We start from the raw sequence: 22,885 nt of genomic DNA on the forward strand, positions 1-22,885 counted from the left end.
GATGATGTTAATGACTTTAAACAGAGATGAGATGTTTTTTTTATTCATTGCTCCATAGAGTACAGAGAACATCTGCGTTATGTCTTCACTGTGCTCAAGTAATACATAAAATTAAATGGCTTAGACCTTTTTGTGACTTTTCCTTGTTTCCCTCTCTGCTAAAGGCTATTCTCCCAACTGTTTTACAGATGGTACAGGTCCACTCTTCACTTTGTACATACTTCATCTTGGACTGTCTTCACCCCCTCTCCATCTGTCTCCTTTTTTTCTGTTTGTCATGTTTACTTCTATGTACACTCATGGCTTCTGGTCCATTGGTCTGTATATGTGATAATCATCAAACAAATATCTCAAAATAACTAAGATCAATGCTGAGCAACACAGAAAACACTCTGTCTTTAACTGTGTGTGTTTGGTGTTTGTTTACCTTGGTGCCTGGCGGCCCCTGACCAGATGGGTCGGTTGTCTCAGAGCCATAAAGAGGATATCAGTACAGCAGCAGAATGAGCCAAACCACAGTTATCGACAGTGGGTATTCTCTGCTCACTGAAATACTTACAAATAGGTCTACAAGCGAGATCCTCTGCATGTGCAGCACAAAGTAATTTTACATTACCAGAGGCAGAAAGTAAACAAAAGCATGTTACATATTAATATTCATTTCACAACATAACATTAATTTTTTTAATATACTAGGTTCATCATATTGATGCTGTAATGCTGCCGCAGTAAAACAAAGCTGTTGATCTCTGTGGTTTTACAGACGCTGATGCAGACACATCTGTAGCCAACAGAGCATACGCATTCACTTGAAACAGCTTATAGTCTAAACATAATTCATTTCCTCTGTGAAGTGCAGTTTGGGTATATATAGTGTAAAATAAAATCCATAACGATATTCTTCATTTCTACATACATGTACTGAATATTGTTCTGCAGAAAAGGGAAGTGCTTGGATTCTTTCCAGACTCAATCTGATCCTCCTGTATCAACATGACTCAACTCACTACCATCCTCTCATTACAGCCCTAGTGGGGGCCATGACTCACACTGAAAGCTTTTGACTTTATTATGGGCTATTATCTGTTCTTATATATAATACATTATATATCATAGACCATGATTACTGTACTGCAGCAATGTAATGATCCTAGTTTCCACCTGGTCGAGAAGTAAAATGTGGTAGGTTTTAGTTGAAACATCTACAATACAGGTACAGACTACAAATACATCAAAATACATTGAATAACAATTGCTGAATATGATAATAAAGACTCAGCAACTATACAGTGTCAGACAAAAGATTTATTGACAAAGAAAAAGAAAATGTGAAAAAATGACCACAGAAATTAGCGGAGTAACTAGCTACAGCTGAGAACAACAAATCGCTCTAATGTTGAAAGAGTGCTGCACTGATTTAGCATTGCACTCCTGGAGCCAGTGTTGGGAAAGCTACTTTGTAAACATATCTTTGAAAGCTACCAGTTACTTCACACTGGAAGAAGCTGAACTAAAGCCAATCTTATATAAGGAGAAATCTTGTTTGATTAACTACAGTTACTACTACTACTACAAAAAAAAAAAAGATCAAATTGACAATGCACATGTGACACAAAACTTTTGTATCAAGGTGTAGCCCTCCGTAGCTGCCATAGACCGCGAAGGCCAATATCTCGGACGAGCAAAATATTGAAAGTGTCTTTAATTGGCTCATAACAATCTGAAGTGTTCTAAAATACCTGACAGGCGAATAGCGGTGTTGTGGCAGGAACCCTTGTGACATTTCATCTGACAATTACTTTAAGTTTTCAGTGCTGTTTCTCAGAGAAGAATACCAACATTAACTATAACGAGTTCTGAAATCGATAGCTTCTTTGTACTCTGTGATGTGGAATCTATTTTTGACAATAGGGCCATAACAATGACAGCCAAAGAACATCCAGTGGTGAATACACTCTAATGAAGGCACTGCTACTGAAATGCGTGGGTGGACCTCACTTTTCTGTCCAGTGTCTTGTTTTTAGGCTCCTTTTGTTCTAATGTGACAAAACAGCAAAAAAACAAAAAAAACGCAGTTTGACTTCATAGATCACGTGAAGAGTTCCTAGAATTTTCTCTCTCGGTTTTCATATTTCCATCAGTAATGTAAGAGGACAGGTAATACAGCCACAGTGCTGTTTTTTGAGGTAAAGAGTTTTTTTAGATGTAGAATGGAACAGAGATCATAGCAATACTATTCGGCCGTTTATGTAAGTCATATGTAATAAAACTAAAATGCATGGAGACAGAGAGTTTTATCTGAATCTCCCAGGTGGAGGAAATATAGTAATACAGTAACTATATATATATATATATATATATATATATATATATATATATATATATTCTTCTCAGATTACAATAAATGTTTTGAATGTTAATTATAGGACACTAGACCATTTCTTCAAGAAGAAACGCACTCTCTTTGCTTCAACCAGCTTATACAGTATCATGGCCAATGCTTTGACTTCTCTGGATCAATTTGCTCAATCACAGAACCTTTTAAAGCAAAAGGAGCGAGAGGCTGCAAGAGCAGGAGCTGCAGGGCAATCATGAACAAAACATTACAGATATGTAGATTTAAATTAGACCCTGTGTCGATCGCCATGCTAGCAGCTCTGTGAGGCTGTACTTTTCACTAAAGTAGAGCTGAGGATGATGAGAATATCATTAGTTTGGCAGGGATCTGGTCATAAACCAAAATATTGGAGAAAGTTACATTTGAAAAGAAACATTTCAATTAAAAACCACAAATGTTTAACTTCACGGTGGTGCAGGAGGAAAAGTCATTAGGATTCATCCTCTGTGCAACATGGATGTCTGCACCACATCTCATGGCAGTCTATCCAAAGGTTGTGGAGCTATTCCAATCTAGAGCAAAGCTGTTGCCTAAAAAAAAAAATCTTTCATCTAGATCAGTCATAAACATAAAACGGGCCAAACCCATGGATGAAACAGTCAGAAACAGGTTGCAGCAGGTAGAAGTGAAAAGCAAAGCCAGTCAACGAGGACGTTCAGCTGGTAGGAACGGCAGAGAAGAATGACACACTTGCAGCAGAAATAGCCCACACTTTTCCCACTGTCACACACGATTGGTGATCATTTGGATCAGCTGGTGATCAGCCGAAGTGACGTGCATGGTTATGTGTGTGGATACAGATAGTTACCGTAGGTCCTGAAAATAGCCTACAGCACACACTTAATTGGAGCAAGAAATGGTGTGTTTGATCCCGTAGGTTGGGTTTGGAGAGGTTGTGGGAAGAATCAATTGAGTGTGGAAGGCCTCGTTAAAACAGAAGCATGCCAGCCTTGGTCCAATTAAAACGGACAGAGTCACATTACCTTGCTGTCATGTGTGACACATCCACATGTTCATACACTACATATGGTAGGTTTATTCTGTTTATGCTCGTGTTAGAGAGAATATTACATGAGGGAAATCATGATATAGAAATTAATTTATTTATTATCAATTTCTCACACCATCACAGAATAAGGTGTGACTCATACTGTGTGGAATTTCCTATATGTGACGATTGGATGTGCAAACTATGAATAAAGTAACAAATAAACAGTGACTAGCGCTGAACTCTGCTGGCATAGTTTTTTCACTCACTCTGGAATCCATCACACTGACTGCACAAATGTGTGGTGATACTATCACTGGTATTGATTCAGTACACATAACTGGATTGTTGTATTTATTTAATTTATGAAGAAATGAACGTGGTTCATGTGAAGCCTTCAGTCAGGTCAGGTCTACAGTGACCACGTGATACTGGCGAGGTCAGAGTTTAAGTATACCACCATTAGGTGTTGAATCTGCTTTGTTAATTTCTATATAAATGTTATTAGTTGTGGCAATTTTTTTTAATGCTTTTAGTGAGACTGTAGATGTGTCAATACAATTAGCATATTGTGTGGACGTGTTAACTAGTTCTTATAAATTAATTCCCCCTTGTGCATTTTCTCCAGGTTTACAATAAAAATAATAAAAAAAAAAATAATAATAATAATAAAAAAAAAAAATATATATATATATATATATATATATATATATATATATATTACTGCCAACAGAACCTAGATGTAGCTGATGCTGGCAAAAATACATCTGAGGCTGAGGAGTTGAGTCTGACAAGCTGAGTCTGAAATGTCCCCTCATCATGCAAGGGATACGCTCTTTCAATTTAGAAACTAGAAACTCTTTTCCTCTCCTAATAGACTTTCAGTGTTGTTTTTAGTGTAGTGTATTTTTACCCAGTTGGTTTGGGGGCAACAGAAGTAAACATTTCTCTGTAGCAACAGCAGAGAGTTGACTGGTCGAATGTCTAAATGAGCAGCTAGACCAGTGGATGAATCATACCCCTGATGTTTTAATCTAATGGTTCATCACTAATCTATAATTCACCACAGTCTATTATCAGAAAAATAGCATGAATGGATACCATTTGCATACGTAACAACCTTTATTCTTTCTTGGCAGCACTTAGAGCTGAGATTCTTTCAGGCTCAAACACCTGTGTTTCAGCCACTCAAGCTCAATTAGGTTGGTGCGTCAGTGAAGTAGTATCTTCAGGTTTCTTCCCTCACATGTATATTTTTGGTCGCTATCTTGTATAGCAAATAGCAAATGTAAATTAAAAGGTGGATTATGAGGCAAGTGAGTGGAGTCTTGTCTTTGTTTGCTGTAAACACAGGATCTACTTCTATTTTTTTTTTTTTCAGCAACATCTTCCTCAGTTCTAAGGATACGCGTTTTCAATAGTTTTGCTGAACTAAGAACTGCTCTTTGACCAGTAACTCAGACGACAGGTGAACTGGTAGATGCCTGTGCTACTGAACTGAATCGAGAGAACCACCTTTTAACAAAAGGGAAAGAAAACGGGAACAACATTGTAAGATAGACAGATGACTTTTTCAAGACTAAGACACTGCACGGTGTAAAAATTGCTGCTGTTATAGGCAGAAGGATTGCACACATTCATAGAGAGCTTGTGTGCACCAAGCAAAGCAGTTCACACTCTAATCGCAAGGAGTAATAAGCATGAGAATTAATTATGAGCCAAACAAAAAGTAGCCAGCGCATGGGGAACAGCAGTGTGTGAAAATAAACAACGAGAGTTTTAATGATCCTGTCATATAATATAGGCTTACAATAACAAACAAAAATAAACTAGTAGGACATCTGCTTTTTGCAAATATGTGCTGGGTTTCATAAACATATACTATAGATGTCAAGGGAAAAAAATAAAAGCGTGGAGGGATCATGTTTCCAACTGGTCCAGTAAAATGGCCTCACATTTGTTGGCCGTTTTAAAAACCCTGCAGAACATTGACTGGTCCAAATGACTCCTACGAGATGGCTGCTCATACCATGACAGATCCACCTCCATGTTTAACACCTGGCAAAAGACACTGTGGGTTGAATGCATTTTTGGCTTTCTCCAAACAGAAACTGGTCCAGACAGAAAACAAAGATAATTCATCAGTGCATATTACTTTTACTTTGCTCAGGTTGTTCGTCCGCACACAACATTATGCATCATTTTAAGCAGGCCTTGTACAGAAATTAATGGAAAGAATGTTTTGATATAGTATCATGGATTTGTTGGGGTTTTCATTTTTTTTTAGACTTCATCCATTTTTTTGTGATCAGATCTGCTGTCCAGCCATGACAGATTTGGGCTGCCTTATGTTGTTTTGAAAAATCCCATAAATAGTGACTGTCAGGCCTTATTTCACACGAAAGATGCAGCTCAAAGTGATTAATAACAAGGACAACAACTTAAAATAACTAGTACCACTTTACTGTAAATCCAAAATTAAGTGTTTGTCAGTGTTCAATTAATCATTCAATTAATCGTTTGGTCTATAAAACATAAGAAATATAAAACTGACTTCTATTTTCTGGAGCTGATGTCTTCAGCTTGTTTATTTTGTCAAAGCAACAGTCTAAACTCCAAAGATACTCAGTTTGCTGTCATGTAAGATCAAGAAAAAAAAACGAAAAATCCTCACAGTTAAGAGGCTGGAACAAAGAAATGTTGGATTTTTTATCTGAGAAATGGGTTTAATGGATAATACATTATCAAAATAGTTCACTATTGATTTATCGTTAATCAACTGATCAATTAAGCAGTTTCTGTTTTAGTGTTTCAGCTCTAAACAACACATTAAAGATAAAAGTTTTCAGTGGGGTCTTAAAAAGCTCATTTGATGTTGCTGTTCTCAGATGAGCAGGAAAACTCCTCCAGAGTTTGAGTCCAAAACTGAAGCTGGTAGCTTCACCGTAGGTCTTTGTCAGAGCTTCTGGCACTGTGGGGGAAACATCCTGGCAGTACATCACAGTCAGAACCACGTCCATGAGAAGATTTATGGACACACACTGGGATTTGAAGAAACTATCCAAAGACAACTTATTTGGGAGAGCTGCCAACAACAGATGCATAATATTCGTTCAACCTAACATAGCCTAACTAACCGCAGCTTGATTTTAGATTGTAATGACAATTCATTTTGCAGTTTTATTTGTCATTGTGTTTATTCCAGTAAGTCCACTTTCTGTGCAGCCTAAAGACAAAAGCTTTGTCTTTCATTGTTAACTGGCAAACGAGTTCAGACGGTGGATGTGAACACAGCACATTCTCACCTCATATCTTCATCAGTTTGCCACCAGGAAGTCCAATTAAGGTGCCTGTTTGCAGCGTGTAAACAGGCAGAGATGCGCTTTCTGGCAACAGTGCGCAGGAGAACAGACCTCACGTTAGCGCCAAATGAAACCACAGCGATGCTCTCTTTAAAAATCAATGAGGCGTTAGATATGAAACCCACATAATTTGAAGCACACTGTGGGTGATGAAACAACAGCTTTTAAATGAGATCCCCCCCACCACCACCACCACCACCACCCCGCCCCCCACTCCCTCTCGTGCCTGCTCAGGGAATAGTTTTATGGTAAATATCATGGGAAGGTTTCATAACCTTCTCATTGGCTCAGAAGTCACAGATCCCATCATATAAAGCGAGAGTGCCCGATCTAGCAGCCTTTTTCCCCGCTGGCAAGCGTTTTGGATCACACTTGGACTTCGCCTAACGGGGAAACACCTTTTACGCACAGAGTGCTTGGAGAGGTTGCAGGCGAGCGCACGCCGGCGATCAGCTCCTCGGAGGGAAAGGAGAAAGAGTCACACAGCCAACAGGTAGGTATGTTTGGCGTTAGATCTGCTTCGCGACGGTAGTTTCTGTGGCTTTGTTCGAGGCAACAAAGTTATTTGGACTCACTTTTGTTAATGGTTTCATTGCGTAACTAAAATTCCAGCGAGTGAAAGTCGTTTTAATTTGAAAAAAAAAAACAAAACCAAAAAACAGTAGAAGTTTCATTTGCTAAAAACGCTGAATTTCAATAGCGGCTCGTTTAAATGGTTCAGAGGAGAATTGCCCGGTGATTTTAATCTCACTGTGGTTGCGCAATAATTTTTCATAGATTTGAAGTGCTCCTTGGAGGCACCATCAGTGTGTGAATTGTGAAAGAAATATGTGCTTCTTGTCTGCTTACTCTCCATTCCTTTACTTCACTGAACTGGTTCAAGAGGATGTTTTTGCTACTGAGGAGTAAAAGGCACATTTAGACTAAGGGTTATTTAAGTACATTAAAGGTTATTTCTTATGGGGAGAAATGTGAATCTCAACAAACAGACGTTGACTGTTTCTGTTTTTAATCATTGGATGTGATGTCTCCTCTTCATGCATCACTTTTCTGTTCGCAGAGGAACTGTGAGCTGAGGCTTCTGAGTGGGCATGTGGCTACTGGAGAAGCTCCGTAGCTCTGTGGAGAGCAGTGGGACCCACTCCCAGCCCCCGCAGACGACAGAGGCCATTCCTGTCTCTGTTTACGCCAATGTCCTCACTCCAGAGAAGATTCCCGATTTCTTCATCCCCCCTAAACTTATCTGTTGTCCACCAGAAGAGTCTCTTGCTTCAGAGCCTCAGCCCTGCGCCACCTTGCGACCCTCCTCCTCTGATCATGCCATCTGCAGCCAGAGCCCCAGAGCCCGGAGCAGCAAGAACCCCTGCAGCCCTCGCCTCTTTTCCCGCCTCCAGAAGTCAGCCAACCGTCACATCATCCAAATAGAGAGCGCTGATGAGCCAGGTGCTGGATCTGTGGACAGGGTCAGTGTTGACGTCAACACTAATGCAGACCCCCAGTCACAGACTGCAATGTCTCTGCCATATGTCCCCAAGGCTCAAACCTCCTACGGCTTTTCAACCTTGGTGGAGTCTCCTCACACTCGGCGCAAGGAGAGCCTGTTCCACAGCGACCCCAGCAGCCCCCTCACCTCCCCGAACTCACAGAGGCGCTCCCAGGGGGGAACTTTACTGGCCCCAGCTGACCCCAACCCATACCGCTACTTCAGTGGTGGGGAGAGTGACACCTGCTCCTCAGCAGAGTCATCCCCTTTTAACTCCCCGCTCCTGTCCCGCTCTGCCTCTCTCCTACGCTCCATTACCCAGGAGACACAGGCCAAGGTGAGGATTTGTGTTTCTACATGACCATATGGATTAGCTGTGAGAGAGTATCAGTAAATTATAAAGTATCAGTGCAGGTAATACAAACATGTTGTCCCTTTCGATTCACTGTGAGCCTTCTCTCTGTATGTTTACTGGTTGCTTTTTCTCTCTGCCTCCAGGTGTCTCGTGCCAAGCGCTCCCTGGCGCGCCACAGCTCTCTCTCCACTGATGAATGCAGCTCAGCAGACAACAGCCCCAACATGCAGCGCCGCCGCATGCGCTGCCCTCCCTCTCCTGCCTTCCGTGGATGTAAAAGCGGCGGCTCGAGGGGCGCTGCAACGCACCTCCTGCAGCGCGAGCACACTGTCAACCTCCACAAGGGGGGGACACTGAGGCTGAGCACCCACTACGACCCAGAGGCAGCTCGGCTGAGGGTGCGTGTGCTCGCTGCTGAGGCCCTTTATGACAGGCAGACAGATCTTAAAAGCATTAACTGCTGTGTAGCACTCTACCTGAACCCTGGCAAGCAGCAGAAACAGAGGAGCACCATCATCAAGAACAGCAGGAATCCGGTGTTCAACGAGGACTTCTTTTTTGACGCGCTGCCCCAGGCACAAATAAAGAGTCTGGCCATGAAGATAAAGGTCGTGAACAAAGGAACCAGTCTGAAGAGAGACGTGCTTCTAGGAGAAAGGGAGGTGCTGCTCAGTGAGCTGCTGGAAGGCCTCTAGGGAGCTCCTGTCAAGACTTCAGGGAAAACAAGCAGCTCCACATCTTGAGGGCCCTTTCTTCTCTGGCTACCTTTTTATCCCTCTCCACAGATCTGATAAATACTGGACAGGCGAGAGCATGCTGATGACAAGGGAATTATATCTTGCACACTGTGTTATGTGCATAAGTGGACACAAAACCCAGGACTGTAGAATTAAAAGTCCCACTTTATCAAGTTGCCATCACTAGCTTTTTTTTTGCAGAAGTCAGTCCAGGTCAAATAAACCACGGTTATTTACGTGCTTACCAGTAAATTAGCGATGTAAACAGTGGATCTGTGGTCCATGTCTGTGTATTTTTGTTTACGTATTGAGTTACAAAAGGTGTTGCCTTCTCTGATCAGCATTGTAATGTGGCACAATAACATATCAACTGTGACGCACTTATGATCCTGTTTAAGCTAGAGTTGTATTTTTGTAATGATGCCGTAAGATTACATGTGAGTTTTTGCACGTTCCTGTGGAAATTAATAATGCCTCTGTGTACTTGAAAGAATTTATATTTGGGAATTAGATTTTAATTGCTACTGGATGTAATGTTCATAAGACTGCCATTATGTGATATGCATTTGAATTCACAAATAAAAACTCTAAACTCACACTAGTGCTTTTTTTTTTTTTTTTTCTTTTTACTCTGCAGCTTTGTCTCAGTGATTTTGCCCTCTAATAATTCCTTGGGATCAAGAGCAAGCTCCAGGAAATGATTATAAACCCTCTTTGGCTCGCTTTGAGTGCTCCATTTTTGCAAACAAGTCTGAGGCAGGCTCCTCTGAGACAGGCACAGGCTGGGTGTCATTTGTGAGGCTTTTAATCCTGGTTCTCTGCACGCAATATTGTCTCTGTGTGCATTCAAACTCCCTGTTTAATTTTAAAAACACGTTTCCGATTCAGGCTGTCCTCCAGTGACTTTCAAATAGTTACCGAGGTTGGCAGGAGGTAGAATCATGGCTCAGTCTCTCCGGCTCTACATGCAATGAGGTTATATCTTGATTTACGTGTTCAGTCGTTGGCTTGATAAATGGATATTTGTACTGAGAGTATGGAAGTAGGGAGATGCACAAAAAATACAAAACCTACCTTGTAGTCAACACTTAATACATTTATCAGGCGTGCAGGCATGGCCCCTTTAATTAATACAGAGCAAGATCTAAGTGTGGATCTTATGCCTCCTCTACTGGTGAAACATCAGAATGACACTTCACTAAAGTAAAAAAAAAATAGCCACTCTACCTCTTTTTTTTTTTTTTTTGGCGTATTTTAATCGACTTGTGAGCTGCCCTGGGTGTCTCCATTCTTAGCTGTGCCCGTATACCCCAGGACATGTGCTCCCATGACCCTGAAAAATACATTTCATTAAAAAATGCAAACACTCTGAGAATACTCTCAGGCTTATAAGCCCTTGGCTGATCTGCAGCCAGCTCCATTTGCTTATAAAGTATTGAAATAAGTCACAACAAGCCCCCACATGGGACACATTCATCTGTGAGCTTAAAGAAGATTAATTTCCCACTGACTTGAGAGCAAAGAGATAAAACTGGTGAGGGAAAGTTAAGTAATTATTTTTGTCTCTGTAGACTTGGTGAGGCAAATTATTCAAGAAGTGACTGTCTAATAATCATTGAATTAAGCAAACCATTAACTAAAATATCAGCCTATAGTCATAATCAGCAGACTCAGTTGAAAGTGACTTTTCTTTTCTTGTATTCTTTGTCTTCTATAGATCCTTAAAGGGCCTGAAAACACACTTTTAAACTAAAATTTCTGCCAAACCTAGCGTGGTTTTGGTTACTTCACCACATGAGAGATTTCTGTCTGTGCTGTTTCATCTGTGTTGTTCTCAGGGATTTGTTATCGCGTATTTTTGGACACCAGTCAGGATCTAGCATTGATTATAATCAAAATCTAATGGCACCTGGTGGTTGTTTGTTTACGTCAATCAAATCTGATAAAACCACATCCTCACGGGTGCTTTTGAGCACAGAACGTTTTCTTTTTCTAAACTTGAACTTTGATTGTCGCAAATCTTGTCATGAATGTTTGATTATTATAGATACACTGCTGATCCTGAGGTGAGGCGTCCTGCAGATTACACCTGGAGATGCCATCCAGGGATTAACAAATTGCCCAATCATTATATGTAACAACTACATCATCTTTTATACAAAAATAAATAAATTAAAAAAAAAAAAAAAAGCAATATCCCAATTCTGACACAGTCGTTTGGCATGTCCTGAAATGATAGGAATATAATGTATATTCATACATAAGTGGACTTTATATAAAATGTAAATTCATTCCATGTTCATTTTTGTTTCCAGGCCATTCTTTATAGAGAGGAATGACCAATATCTCATTCTGTGATGACTTCCATCATGATCTTTGTGATTCTGTTGGCAAGGAGAGGTGTCATTTCATTACACCAGTATTCAAGAAATTAACTTATTCTATGAATTTATAAAATATTCTAATCCTTCACTGCTGCGCTCTCATCAACAGCTTCAATGCTGCATGACACACTGAATTTACAAAAGCAAGTAGATGACTTTTCACATTGTGGAAAGATGTAGAAAAGTAAAGTAATGTTCTACGTTTCAGTGAATGTAAGGTCTGGGTGTTCATGTACAGCATCGAGCATGACGATGTTCAAGTCAATATTCTGACTTCTGTCTTCATGTAGGAGGATAGAGTCATGTGATCCCCTCAAGACTCTTTGAGTTGTTCACATCAGTCATGTGTGTTTCCATCTTAATTCCTGGTTGCAAAAATATTCTGTAACAAACACATGATCACCTAAATGATGTTATCCTCCTAACATTTAAAGTTAATCTGCCAAAGAAAATGCTTGCAAAGAGCAGGACCACTACTGCTGCAATGGTTGTGTATGGTTTACCTTTGCCATTCATTTATTCATATTTGACTGTATTGTTTTAGCTTTCTGCAGCCTGTATATTATAATATAAAAGACTGACTGAAAATGATGATCTGAAATAAGACCTCACTGGGTTTGTGAGGAGTTTATAAAATATGGCTTTAAATATATTGCAAACATTCACTTCTTTGGTAATTTGTGAATAAATTGTACACTGTAAAATGAGCATACATCTAAATCTGGACTGGACAACTGGACATAGAAGACTTAAGCTGTTTATCTCTGTCTGAAGCTCTTTCTGACACATTCTCAGTGTGTCCACCAAAAGAATAAATAATGTGTTCACCATCATTGGGATAAAAAAAAAAAAAAAAAATTAAATGTAATAAAAAAAATAGGTTTGCTTTCATTTCTAAGTAACCATACATCATTGTGGGATTATATCATTATATATTTCTTATGGACAGTTTTACATATTCACAGTGATGAGAATCAACTTACAATTTAAACTGAGCACTCTTTGAAACGGTGTACTTGGTTTGTGAGCCGGGCACCAACCGGCTCTCTGTGTCTCCACTGCCTGTGGTCCGAACAACCATAACAAACGAACCCATCAGCTGGCATGCCAATTCAATTCACATGCATCTTGGGAAATGTAGTTTTTTAATCAAGTGAAACGCGGCCCGCTCTTCAAACTGGGAATTCCATCAAAACTACGTCACCCACAATGCCTCGCCGACATCGTAAACATAGACCTGTCAAACAACACACGCCATCTTGACAGCACCCTCAAAATGGCAGAAAGATGTGAGCCAGAAACCGGGTCCAGACTAAGACTCCTGCTCTCTGTCTTTTAAAACCAGACCAGCCAGTTTTTCCAGAAACGAGGGGTTATGGGGTTGGTGTCCAGCGCGGCAGAACAGAGCCTGTAAAATGGAAATTACGACGGCGGTTTTCAACGCGGCCAGAGATGGTAAGCTGAAACTTATCCAGAAGTTGCTGAGCAACAAAACTCCTGAGGAGCTGGAGGCTTTAGCCGAGGAGAAAACACAGGGAAGCACTCCTCTGTTGATAGCCTCCCGATACGGACATTTAGAGGTTGTAGATTACCTCCTCGAACACTGTAAAGCAAATGTTGAACTCGGGGGCTCAGTTAACTTTGACGGCGAGACCATCGAGGGGGCTCCGCCGCTGTGGGCGGCTTCGGCAGCCGGTCACCTCCCTGTGGTCAAGACGCTACTGAAACATGGTGCCTCAGTGAACAACGCAACACTAACTAACTCAACACCGCTGCGAGCCGCCTGCTTTGACGGCCACCTGGAGATCGTCCGGTACCTGGTGGAGCACAGTGCCGACATGGAGGTCGCCAACCGCCACGGCCACACCTGCCTCATGATCTCCTGCTACAAGGGCCACAAGGAGATAGCCAAGTTCCTTCTGGACCGCGGTGCTGATGTCAACCGCAAGAGTGTGAAAGGAAACACCGCCCTCCACGACTGTGCTGAGTCAGGTAGTCTGGACATCATGAAGATGCTGCTGAAGTGCAATGCCCGCATGGAGAGAGATGGATATGGAATGACCCCACTCCTTGCTGCCAGTGTAACAGGTCACACCAACATTGTGGAGTACCTCGCTCACCAGCCTCGCACCTCCAGAGAGGAACGCATTGATGCACTTGAACTTCTTGGGGCTACTTTTGTGGACAAAAAGCGAGACCTTTTGGGGGCAATGAGGTACTGGAGAAGGGCTATGGAGCTGAGGCAACCAGGGGACAAAGCTGGATCCCTGGCCAAGCCTCCACCTGGTCCACCAATCCCTGCCTATGGCTGTGCACAGGAGGTGAGCACAGCAGAGGAACTGGAAGCGCTGATCACAGACCCAGATGAAATGAGGATGCAGGCTCTGTTGGTTCGAGAGCGCATCCTGGGGCCATCCCACCCAGACACCTCTTATTACATCCGTTACAGGGGAGCTGTGTATGCTGACTCAGGCAACTTTGAGCGCTGCATCAGTCTGTGGAAATATGCCTTAGACATGCAGCAGAGCAACCTGGACCCTCTCAGTCCCATGACAGCCTCCAGTTTCCTGTCCTTTGCAGAGCTCTTCTCTTTTGTTCTTCAAGACCGGGCCAAAGGCACCTTGTCAACGCGCATCACCTTCCATGATCTGATGACCGTGCTGGGGAAAAGTGTGAGGGAGGTAGAGAGAGCTGTGGCGCAGAAGGACAACCCTCCCGAAGCCCCTCAGTTCACCAAGGCTCTTTCCATCATCCTACACCTAATCTTCCTGCTAGAGAAGCTTGAGTGCAACCCGGAGCAGGAGCACCAGAAGAAGCACACAGTTTACCGTCTGCTAAAGCTGAACCCACGAGGTCGGAGCAGCTTCACACCTCTCCACATGGCTGTAGATAAGGAAACCACATCTGTGGGCCGCTACCCGGTGGGCCGCTTCCCCTCCCAGGCGGTGGCAGCGCTGCTCCTAGAGTGCGGTGCAGACGTCGATTCACGTGACTGTGAAAACAACACGCCACTGCACATTGCTGCTAACAACGGTTGTCCAGAGATTATGGCACTACTTATGAAGGCTGGGGCTCACTTTGATGCTACAAATGCACAGAGGAAGACAGCCTACGAGCTGTTGGATGAGCAGAGCAGCGGGCACCCGGCCCTTTACCCACTGAACTACGTCACCCTTCAGTGCCTGGCGGCGCGTGCAATTGAAAAGCACAGACTGCCCTACAGGGGACTCATCTCTGAGGAGATGGAGGCTTTCATTGAGCTGCACTGACTTCCACTACTCTCCCCTGATGAGGAACCCCTGCACTACTCTTCCTGTTGTCTGTCACTTTGCCTGCCACAAAATTCATCCTCCATGTCTTTCTCTTCATCTTTGTCTCTTTTGACATTGACTGCTTTGCTCCTGGCCCCACCAGCCTTGTGTCAGACCAAACCATAGCAATAAACATCCAGCCTCTGGGCTTAAAACTCTGGCTGAGACCTGGTCAGTTATCGCTTTATTCCAACGTTAAGTCACATAGACTTTTAAAGTGATTGCTATTTAAATCTGGGTGAAACATCAACTTGATACAGGTTTGAATGCATTTTTTTCCAATGTTTCTCCCACTAAAAAGGAGAATTACAGTATGATGGTGCTTGTGCGTGTTTGATGGCGGCTGTACTGATTGAACGATGGGCTTTAGTGTTACTGAGAGGAAGCATCTGATCAAACTAGCCAGATAACATGCATGAAAATGAAGAGCTCAGGTGTTGTTTTTGCAAATTCATTCGGAAAAGGATGTGTTTGAACAAACTCACAACCCAAACTTGCTTGCAGAAATTTTTGCCTGGTTCTATGTGTTCACGTATACCATCTGCCATGCTTCTTTGGTATGAGAAGGTGTTGAATTTACTGTGCCAAATGTCAGCCATGGAGCTATGCTCTGTTACAGACTGTAAACGGATGGCAAAATGAAAAGCAACTAACTTATCTTCCAAATGATTAGTAGATGTAATAACCTGAAGAGGGGACATTCATGAAAAACCTCTCTCCAGAAGATCAGCAACTCGGGTTGTCTGATATTTCAGACTGTGACATGATTTGACAGAGCCATCACTTGAAAGACTTTGACTGAGGATGAGTGAATGAGTGATAAAATTGTTTTGCTAACACTCCCTGGTCTCCACACAGACGTTTATAACCTATGCAGTTCGTGAATCCTCCAATCAGAGGCAACATTTTTCAAGCAAAAATTCACTGCATAAACAGATTTTACATGTGATGATTATTCAGTTTTACATGCATATCTTAACATCATAATGAGCCAAATCTGGGGCTGCCTCACTGACAATGAAGTCGTATCTTCTGAATTTATGAACTAAGAATGTTTTCTTAAAATTTCTGCCTATGTCCAAATGAACAAGAAAGAGCCTAAACTGTGCCTACAGCCCTTTACTTCTGGGTAATGTCACCATTAACAAAGATATTCAATTCATTGTCAAAGAAGCAGCTTCAGAAGTTTTAGTGGCGGTAACAACAGAGCTCACACTCTGCTGTTTGTATCCACGGAGAAAGTTAAATGTCCAAAAATCATGTTTTAATTCTGTTTTGAAGTGGATTTTCCCTTTAACCTCGGATGCAGTTCGCAGAAATGGAACAGATGGCTCTCCAGCCATTCCTGCATCTTAGTCTTATTTTTAATAGTCTCTCTTTTGTTTATCTTGTGTTATCATGAATGTTTTATTTGTCTGTCTGTGCTAAGCACCACCAAGTTGAATGCACACTGAGAGGCTCTATAAATCCTAAATAGACAACTTACATTCAGGCTATGAATTGTTGCTGCCTTTATCTTTCTCAACTGATTCGTTTAACTGATGATAACTCAAGAACAAAAGTGTTTTGGAGATACTTGAATAAAATTCAGTATCACAACAGGATCTGTGTGTGTGGCTGATCTCAGTTCTGTTGGCATGTGCACATTCTTACTTGAAATTGATTTTTTTTAAAAAGCTTTAAAGAGCTTTAAAAATGAGTCTCTTTCTGTGCTCTGATTCGTCACTAGTTCTTTAGCTTGAGTACTGATGCTTACAAATGCAGCATTTGCATTAAGAGCTTCATTACACATATTTAGATGGATTGAAATGGTTGCAATAGTGGGACATAAAAACTCTGCAGGCTCATCAGGACAGCCAGGTCCATAAAATGGTTTTATTTAGAGAGTGGAAGACACATTATTTCCGTGTGTATACTAAGTGTTACGTTAACACATTATTAAAAATAATCAGCGCCCACTTAATTCAGCTCTTTACTCCCAACAGGCCTTCCACTGCTCCACTCACATAAACTTTAGGACACAGAAATAAAGCATAACAGAAACTTGATCTTTCTGAGTCCTGGACTCTTCAAGTATAAATAGAGTGCAATTAACGTCACTGCTGCAGGGCAGTGGTAGAGACAGGGCACTTACTCTGCTAATTTTAGGGGTCTTTTGCCCTAGCTTCAACTCTGAAAATGGGAATACTGTAATGCTATACAGTCAGGCAGGTCACAGGGTGACTGGCAGAGACGGTGCACCGACAACAGAGACTGCATTATTCAGACAGGAAACAGAAACAATCTGAGCTAATTATTTTTAAAGATGACAGTTGCTGGAACGTCATCCCAACCTCAAAAAAATATTTATCTGCTTTTGTTACTGTTCATTGTTTCTGTGAAAGTGACAGGAGTCATGTTGACAGTTAGTTGAGAAACTCCAGCTAGTAAATGCGGGTTGAAGTGCTCATGACATCATGTATCCAACCTTTTACGTGTCATTAGACAAAACAGCTGATGTGAGCTCTGACGTCTCTGGAGGAGGAGCCTAGTGGTTTGTTCAGACTTAAAATATTAATGCAAGAACTACAATTGTTGATGTTGGGACAAAAAGAGAATGGGTCTCATGTATTCCATATAGGCAAGAAGTGCATCCCTTCACCTTTGAAAATGTTCTTACTATTTTTAAATATAGTTCAAATGATTTATGGAGCATTTCCTCTGCCAACAAAAGGGACATACAACAGACATACTGGTATCGCTCACCCTGGATTCATGAACCTTTTGTGCTAATTCTCCCCACCTCAAATAAATGCAACGTCACATAATATTCACTTCCCACTAGATGTCACTAGCAACAAAGAAAATCAATCAGACTGCCTTTGTCTCTTGAGGAGCATGTGATAGACTCAAAAACTGTAGCTTCCAATTACCATCAGAAGTGATGGCAGTTGGTTAATTTTCCTCTCTCTTTCCCACACTCTGTCAAGCAGCCTTTGTGTCAGAGAGCAGTAGAGAAAGAGAGAATGAGCTGTTACGAATGACTTTTACCAAGCCATCAGGCAGGGCTGAATATGCATTTGTAATGTATCTGGATAAAAAAAGAAAAAAAAAAATATATTGCCAGTGTTGAATCTGTTTGCAGGGAGCTGCACGAGGGTCAGCAGAGAGGTCAGAATAAAGCCTCCTTCATACAGTCCTGAAGCATCACGCCAACCTCAAACACCTTAGCCTACTCCAACACCTCAGACTTTTCCCTGGTGGTGGCTGTTTTTGTCATGTTGTGTGACCTAAATATGACCAAATCCGTAAAAACAAAGGCCAGTGTTAGTCTATGTAGCATCTTTAAGGATCAAAGGCATGAGGCTGTGTTATCATTTTCACAGGTTTTTTTCCCCCAGTTTCATTATTATCGATATTTTTAAGGCAGAATTAGCCTGTTAACATCGGCAACACTATAACTGCACTGGAACACAATCTTTTACATATGCCCATATATATGGTTACACACTGTTCATATTGTAAGGGTATGCCTGAAGCTATTTCCATTTGATACTTTTCAAATTATTTAAAATAGATGCTCATCCTTTATCAGGGATTTAATGGATTAAAATTAAATGAAGCATTTTTTAAAAACACATTTTTGGAAAAAGGAAGAGCTTGGTACAAAGGTTCAGTTTATCTCATTGATATGAATGACTGATTTACAACATTGAGTTTAAAATAATTTACCAGTTTCAACAAAATCTGAGCATTATCACCTTCATTAAGGCAGCTTTAATTGCAGGGCTGCTGTGCATCAGCTTTGATAGGTGAATGATAAACTGAATGTAGGTTTCCAACAGAACAAATAAGACTTGCCTCCTGTGGTGTTATTAATATTTTCCCATAATACCCCACAGGGAGTTATGTTTAACCTTCCATACTTTAGAGTGTCCAGCTATAATTATTGAGGGAGTTCTGCTCTGTAGGACCTGATATGGGGTCGGACTCTGTATTCATGCCAGCAGCTATGATTAGACACTATATTATGGGCATCTACGGGGTTTCAAGGTGGTTATCTTCATTTTAGCCCCTGGGGAGTAGAGTGGAAAAATCAGTCACCAATACACAAGACCGACCTTCCTCAGCAGCCACCTCTTTTGCACCGCTCAGCGATCCAGCCAGAGGTGGAGGAAGTGGTGGTGGTGGTGGTGGTGGTGGGGTATGTGGGCTGGTAATGGGGGTAATAGAGGTGATGGGGGATACGGTTGCTATTGGAGATCTTGCCTGCATCACGTCATGTATGTGAGGGGGGAGGGACGGAGCACCGGTGGGTGTTTGAGAGAAAGAGAAAGAGAGAGAGAGAGAGAGAGAGAGAGAGAGAGAGAGATAAAGCGAGGAGGGGGAGGAGAGGAGAGAAGAGGGAGGGAAGGAAGGAGGAGGGCATTGAGGAAGAAGGCAGGGAGTATCAATGACATCAACCAGCAGTATCTGAGGCCGCCCGACCAGCAATGCTCTCCCGACAAAAGGGCTGAGGAGCAGCCGTGACCCGCTGCGCTCCCGAGAGGTCGGTCGACATCCAGGACATTGGAGGGGGGGGGGGCACCGGCGATGTGTGCATGCATCCTCCACAAAGACAGACCTTTCTCTGAGTGGAGCTCTGCTGCCACTGGATTACATTTATCCTTGCTGTTTCCGGGGAAGCTTCCAGCTGCAAATCCACCCACATGAATCTACCAGACAGAAAAGAAGACGGAGCACTTCCTACCAAGGTAACTAGCATCCTGCATCCCCGTACAGTTAGTGTTTGCAGCCGTGCACCCCACCCAGACGGCTTATTTTCACTTGTCGAATAGCCTTTCGGGAAACTAATGAGGTAAGAGTATATCCCGGCCCGGGTGAAATTTCACCGTTTATCCTTTCTCAAGGGCCGGGTGTCTTCTTTGCATTTTTCTCTTTCACCCCAGCATCACTTGAGAGTTTGTTTCTAACGCTGGGGTGAAAAGCAGACCGCGGGGCTGTGCAGATCAGGATGGTTGGCAACAGCGCTGTGAGTGCGCGTCCCCCCCCCTCCTCATTGTTGGCTGGGCAGCATGAGGGACCCGGGCAGACTGGCAAAGCCTTTGTTCCTCATCCACTCTCACGTAAAGTGGCTTCTTTCTGATGGCCCTTTAAAGCACTCTAAAGGTAAAACGAGTTGAGTCCGATTTTTTTTTTAAGTCTTTAAAAAAAAAAAAAAAAAAAAAAGAGGGAGAGGTAAAAATAGAGAGGATAACATTGTTGAATTAAATGAAAAAAAAAAAATAGAGCACACGAATCCAATAGATTTGTCAAGGATATTTGAAAAGAAGTCAGAGGACGCTCTAAGTCTGAGTGATATTTCAATGATGCCACAGAAAAGTAGAAATCCCTTTATGATAATGTCATCCTGATCACTTCTCTAGGAAGCTCTCACAGACATGGAATAAATAATCCATGTGAGCTATTATACTAATATTAGAGTTATTTTCTTTTGGTATGGAAGGCACCAGGTGTTAAGACAGATTGACTTATTTAGGAAGACTGTTTTCTAGACAATAGAGTGTCGACTGCATCTGCTACTCACAAGCATTACTTAAAACAAGCCCATCTGCACATATAGGCAGTGTTTTGTAGTCCATAGACCTCTCATATGACTATAATTATACGCAGCAGGATTTGCTGTTAATGCAGCCACTCACGCGTTCAGGCACAGTGTAATTTAATGATACATCGATTCATCCTGACACATTTTCCGAGGGCTATTGCTTGTTTGGGATTTAATCATGTACACTTCAAATGCCTGTTTAGGTTTTCTGTATTTCCGCTGTGTGGCCTGTGTAAACTGGAAAATTGCACTGTTGTGGTGAATCCGAGGGAGGTCTTCCTCCTCACACACAGATGGGAAATTTTCCCCGGGGCACCGTGCGTTTGCTGGTTATTGTTCCAGACCATTTCCACGTCCCTAATTATTTTAATCAGTCATTTTCACACATGGATTCCTCTCTTTAGTAGACCCCCAGATTTTTTTCTTTCCTGTCTTTTCGGCTCCACCCCCTGCCCAACAGAAGAATACACAAGGCACCTCAGTTGCATGAAAGGGACAGGGATCCAGATATTTGCATTATTTTGACAGGGAAAAGTCATTATGTGGAAGCAGAATAATTCAACGGACAAATTTTCTCTGTCTGTCTCTGGGAAACAGATCAAATATTCTCCTCCATGAACCGAGAGATGCTCGGCCCCACAGGTATTCATCTAGGCACTGTTCAGAGCAGCAGCTTATGAAATCAGTGATGGCATGTACTCCCTTAAATAGCATTTCACAGGGTTCAACCATGGGTCTCAATGGTTTCCTGCTCCCTTCCAAGTAGATACCACTGAAAGACTTGATCCAGACTTGAATATGCCAGATGACGTGTGCTCTCAGTGGTGCAGCTTTGGTTTCACGTCAAAGACCTCATTGAAGTCTTATTCCCACATTCTCACGGCAGCTTCACCCTACCTGCATCGCTCTCTGCTTTCCCTCTTTGTGTAACATGTTATGCCCATCCATGGATTTTGTCAGAATCTCTGTGAACACTCTGCATTAGCTTTGCTGCGCCTGTCAGCTGGAAGGAGGGAGAACATCAAGGCATGCAACTTTGATGCTGGGAGCGTAGCCACCTGTATTACAAGCAGACAGAAACTTTGTTGTTGTCTAGGCATTGATATTAATTGACCTTTTCAAAGCCTACCAAACAGAGAGCTTCTGCTTCTCTTCTTGTTTATTCAGAGGCTGCTGAAAACAGTGCATACAGCATGCAGAATGAAGCCATTAGGGCTGGGAATGGTTGAAATTATCAACAGTGTTAGGAGTAATACTTGCGCTTATTTCTCGACAACAATTAAAATATTTAAACTGACGTCAAGTAAGACAATATTAACTATATAGACCAAAATTAAAAAAAAATTCTTAAAGAGCTTTAGAATCTGTACAACATATGATACCAACAGTTGAAGTAAGGAAAACCCCCCCAGAAAGAAACCCTCTATAGGAAAACCTCAGGAAAATTTCTCTTCCTGGACTACATTTGCAGGATGCACAATAAAATTATATATTTTTATTTATTAATCTAACCCTTATTAACCAGAGAGTCTCTTTAGATATATTATCTTTAGTAGGGCTTTGTTTATGGGCTTTAGGTGGAATTGTATTATGATATATGATCACACTGTTTTATTGTTTTACAAAATTCTGGTGGCCAGTGTATAATTCTGAGCAGTTTTTAATTTATTAATTTTAAAAATGAGGAACTGAAAATTTTGTCATCATGCACTGTTGAGCACGATTCATTGCACGTGATTCCAACTATATCAGTCAGCCCTAAACTCAGATATTCGGCTGTATGGAATATTGTGCCACAAGTAAGAATGAATGTGTGCATCATCAAATATCAGTTGCATTAGATAAAGTTTTGCACACAACTGTGTAAAACAATAATTGTCCTTTCCATTTAAACAATGTGGACAACAGACTTTTAAGAACAGAGAACTATATGGTCATATCTCATGATCACTGAATGATTATCTAGTTCAATTCAATAAAACTTTTACCGTTATTGTCATTTCAATATCATGCAACTTACTAAAATAGATTTTAAAGTATATAATAAATAATTGTAAAAAGTCATGTTCAAAATTATTAAAGAGATCTGATCACTCAGATCTGGCACCGATGGTTATGGTTTGCCTTTAAGCCTTATTTCAACTCTTTCATACTGTATTGTAGTGTTGGATCATGGCTGTGCTACTTGGCTGTAGGTGAACTACTACAGTATATTACTTACATAGATAATTGACAGGTCATTTACATGCACATAAACAAGTACTGGACAAGTGCCTGTAC

General features: G+C 41.6%; 3 protein-coding genes across 3 annotated transcripts in view; all 3 read left to right on the top strand.

Annotated features, from left to right (window-relative positions):
* The first annotated feature begins 6,469 nt into the window (after positions 1-6,469).
* Positions 6,470-9,921, top strand: LOC139629745 (C2 calcium-dependent domain-containing protein 4C-like). The gene is made up of 3 exons (XM_071492544.1): positions 6,470-7,241; positions 7,809-8,568; positions 8,730-9,921. The coding sequence occupies exons 2-3, from the start codon at positions 7,840-7,842 to the stop codon at positions 9,279-9,281; spliced, it is 1,281 nt and encodes a 426-aa protein (XP_071348645.1). The 5' UTR covers positions 6,470-7,241; positions 7,809-7,839; the 3' UTR covers positions 9,282-9,921.
* Positions 9,922-12,929: 3,008 nt separating this feature from the next.
* Positions 12,930-16,622, top strand: fem1a (fem-1 homolog a). Its single transcript, XM_071491618.1, has one exon. It carries the CDS (start codon positions 13,123-13,125, stop codon positions 14,974-14,976), a length of 1,854 nt encoding a protein of 617 aa, XP_071347719.1. The 5' UTR covers positions 12,930-13,122; the 3' UTR covers positions 14,977-16,622.
* Positions 16,623-19,399: 2,777 nt separating this feature from the next.
* LOC139629877 (receptor-type tyrosine-protein phosphatase S-like) overlaps positions 19,400-22,885 on the top strand; it is a 67,055-nt gene continuing 63,569 nt past the window's right edge. Inside the window, exon 1 of the mRNA XM_071492808.1 lies at positions 19,400-19,751. The gene's annotated coding sequence lies outside the window, so the exon portion shown is untranslated. The remainder of the gene's footprint in view (positions 19,752-22,885) is intronic.

This window comes from Trachinotus anak, unplaced genomic scaffold (genome assembly GCF_046630095.1).
Source record: "Trachinotus anak isolate AG129_WGS33_773 ecotype Australia unplaced genomic scaffold, CSIRO_AGI_Tana_v1 ptg000012l, whole genome shotgun sequence".
Lineage (NCBI taxonomy): Eukaryota > Metazoa > Chordata > Actinopteri > Carangiformes > Carangidae > Trachinotus > Trachinotus anak.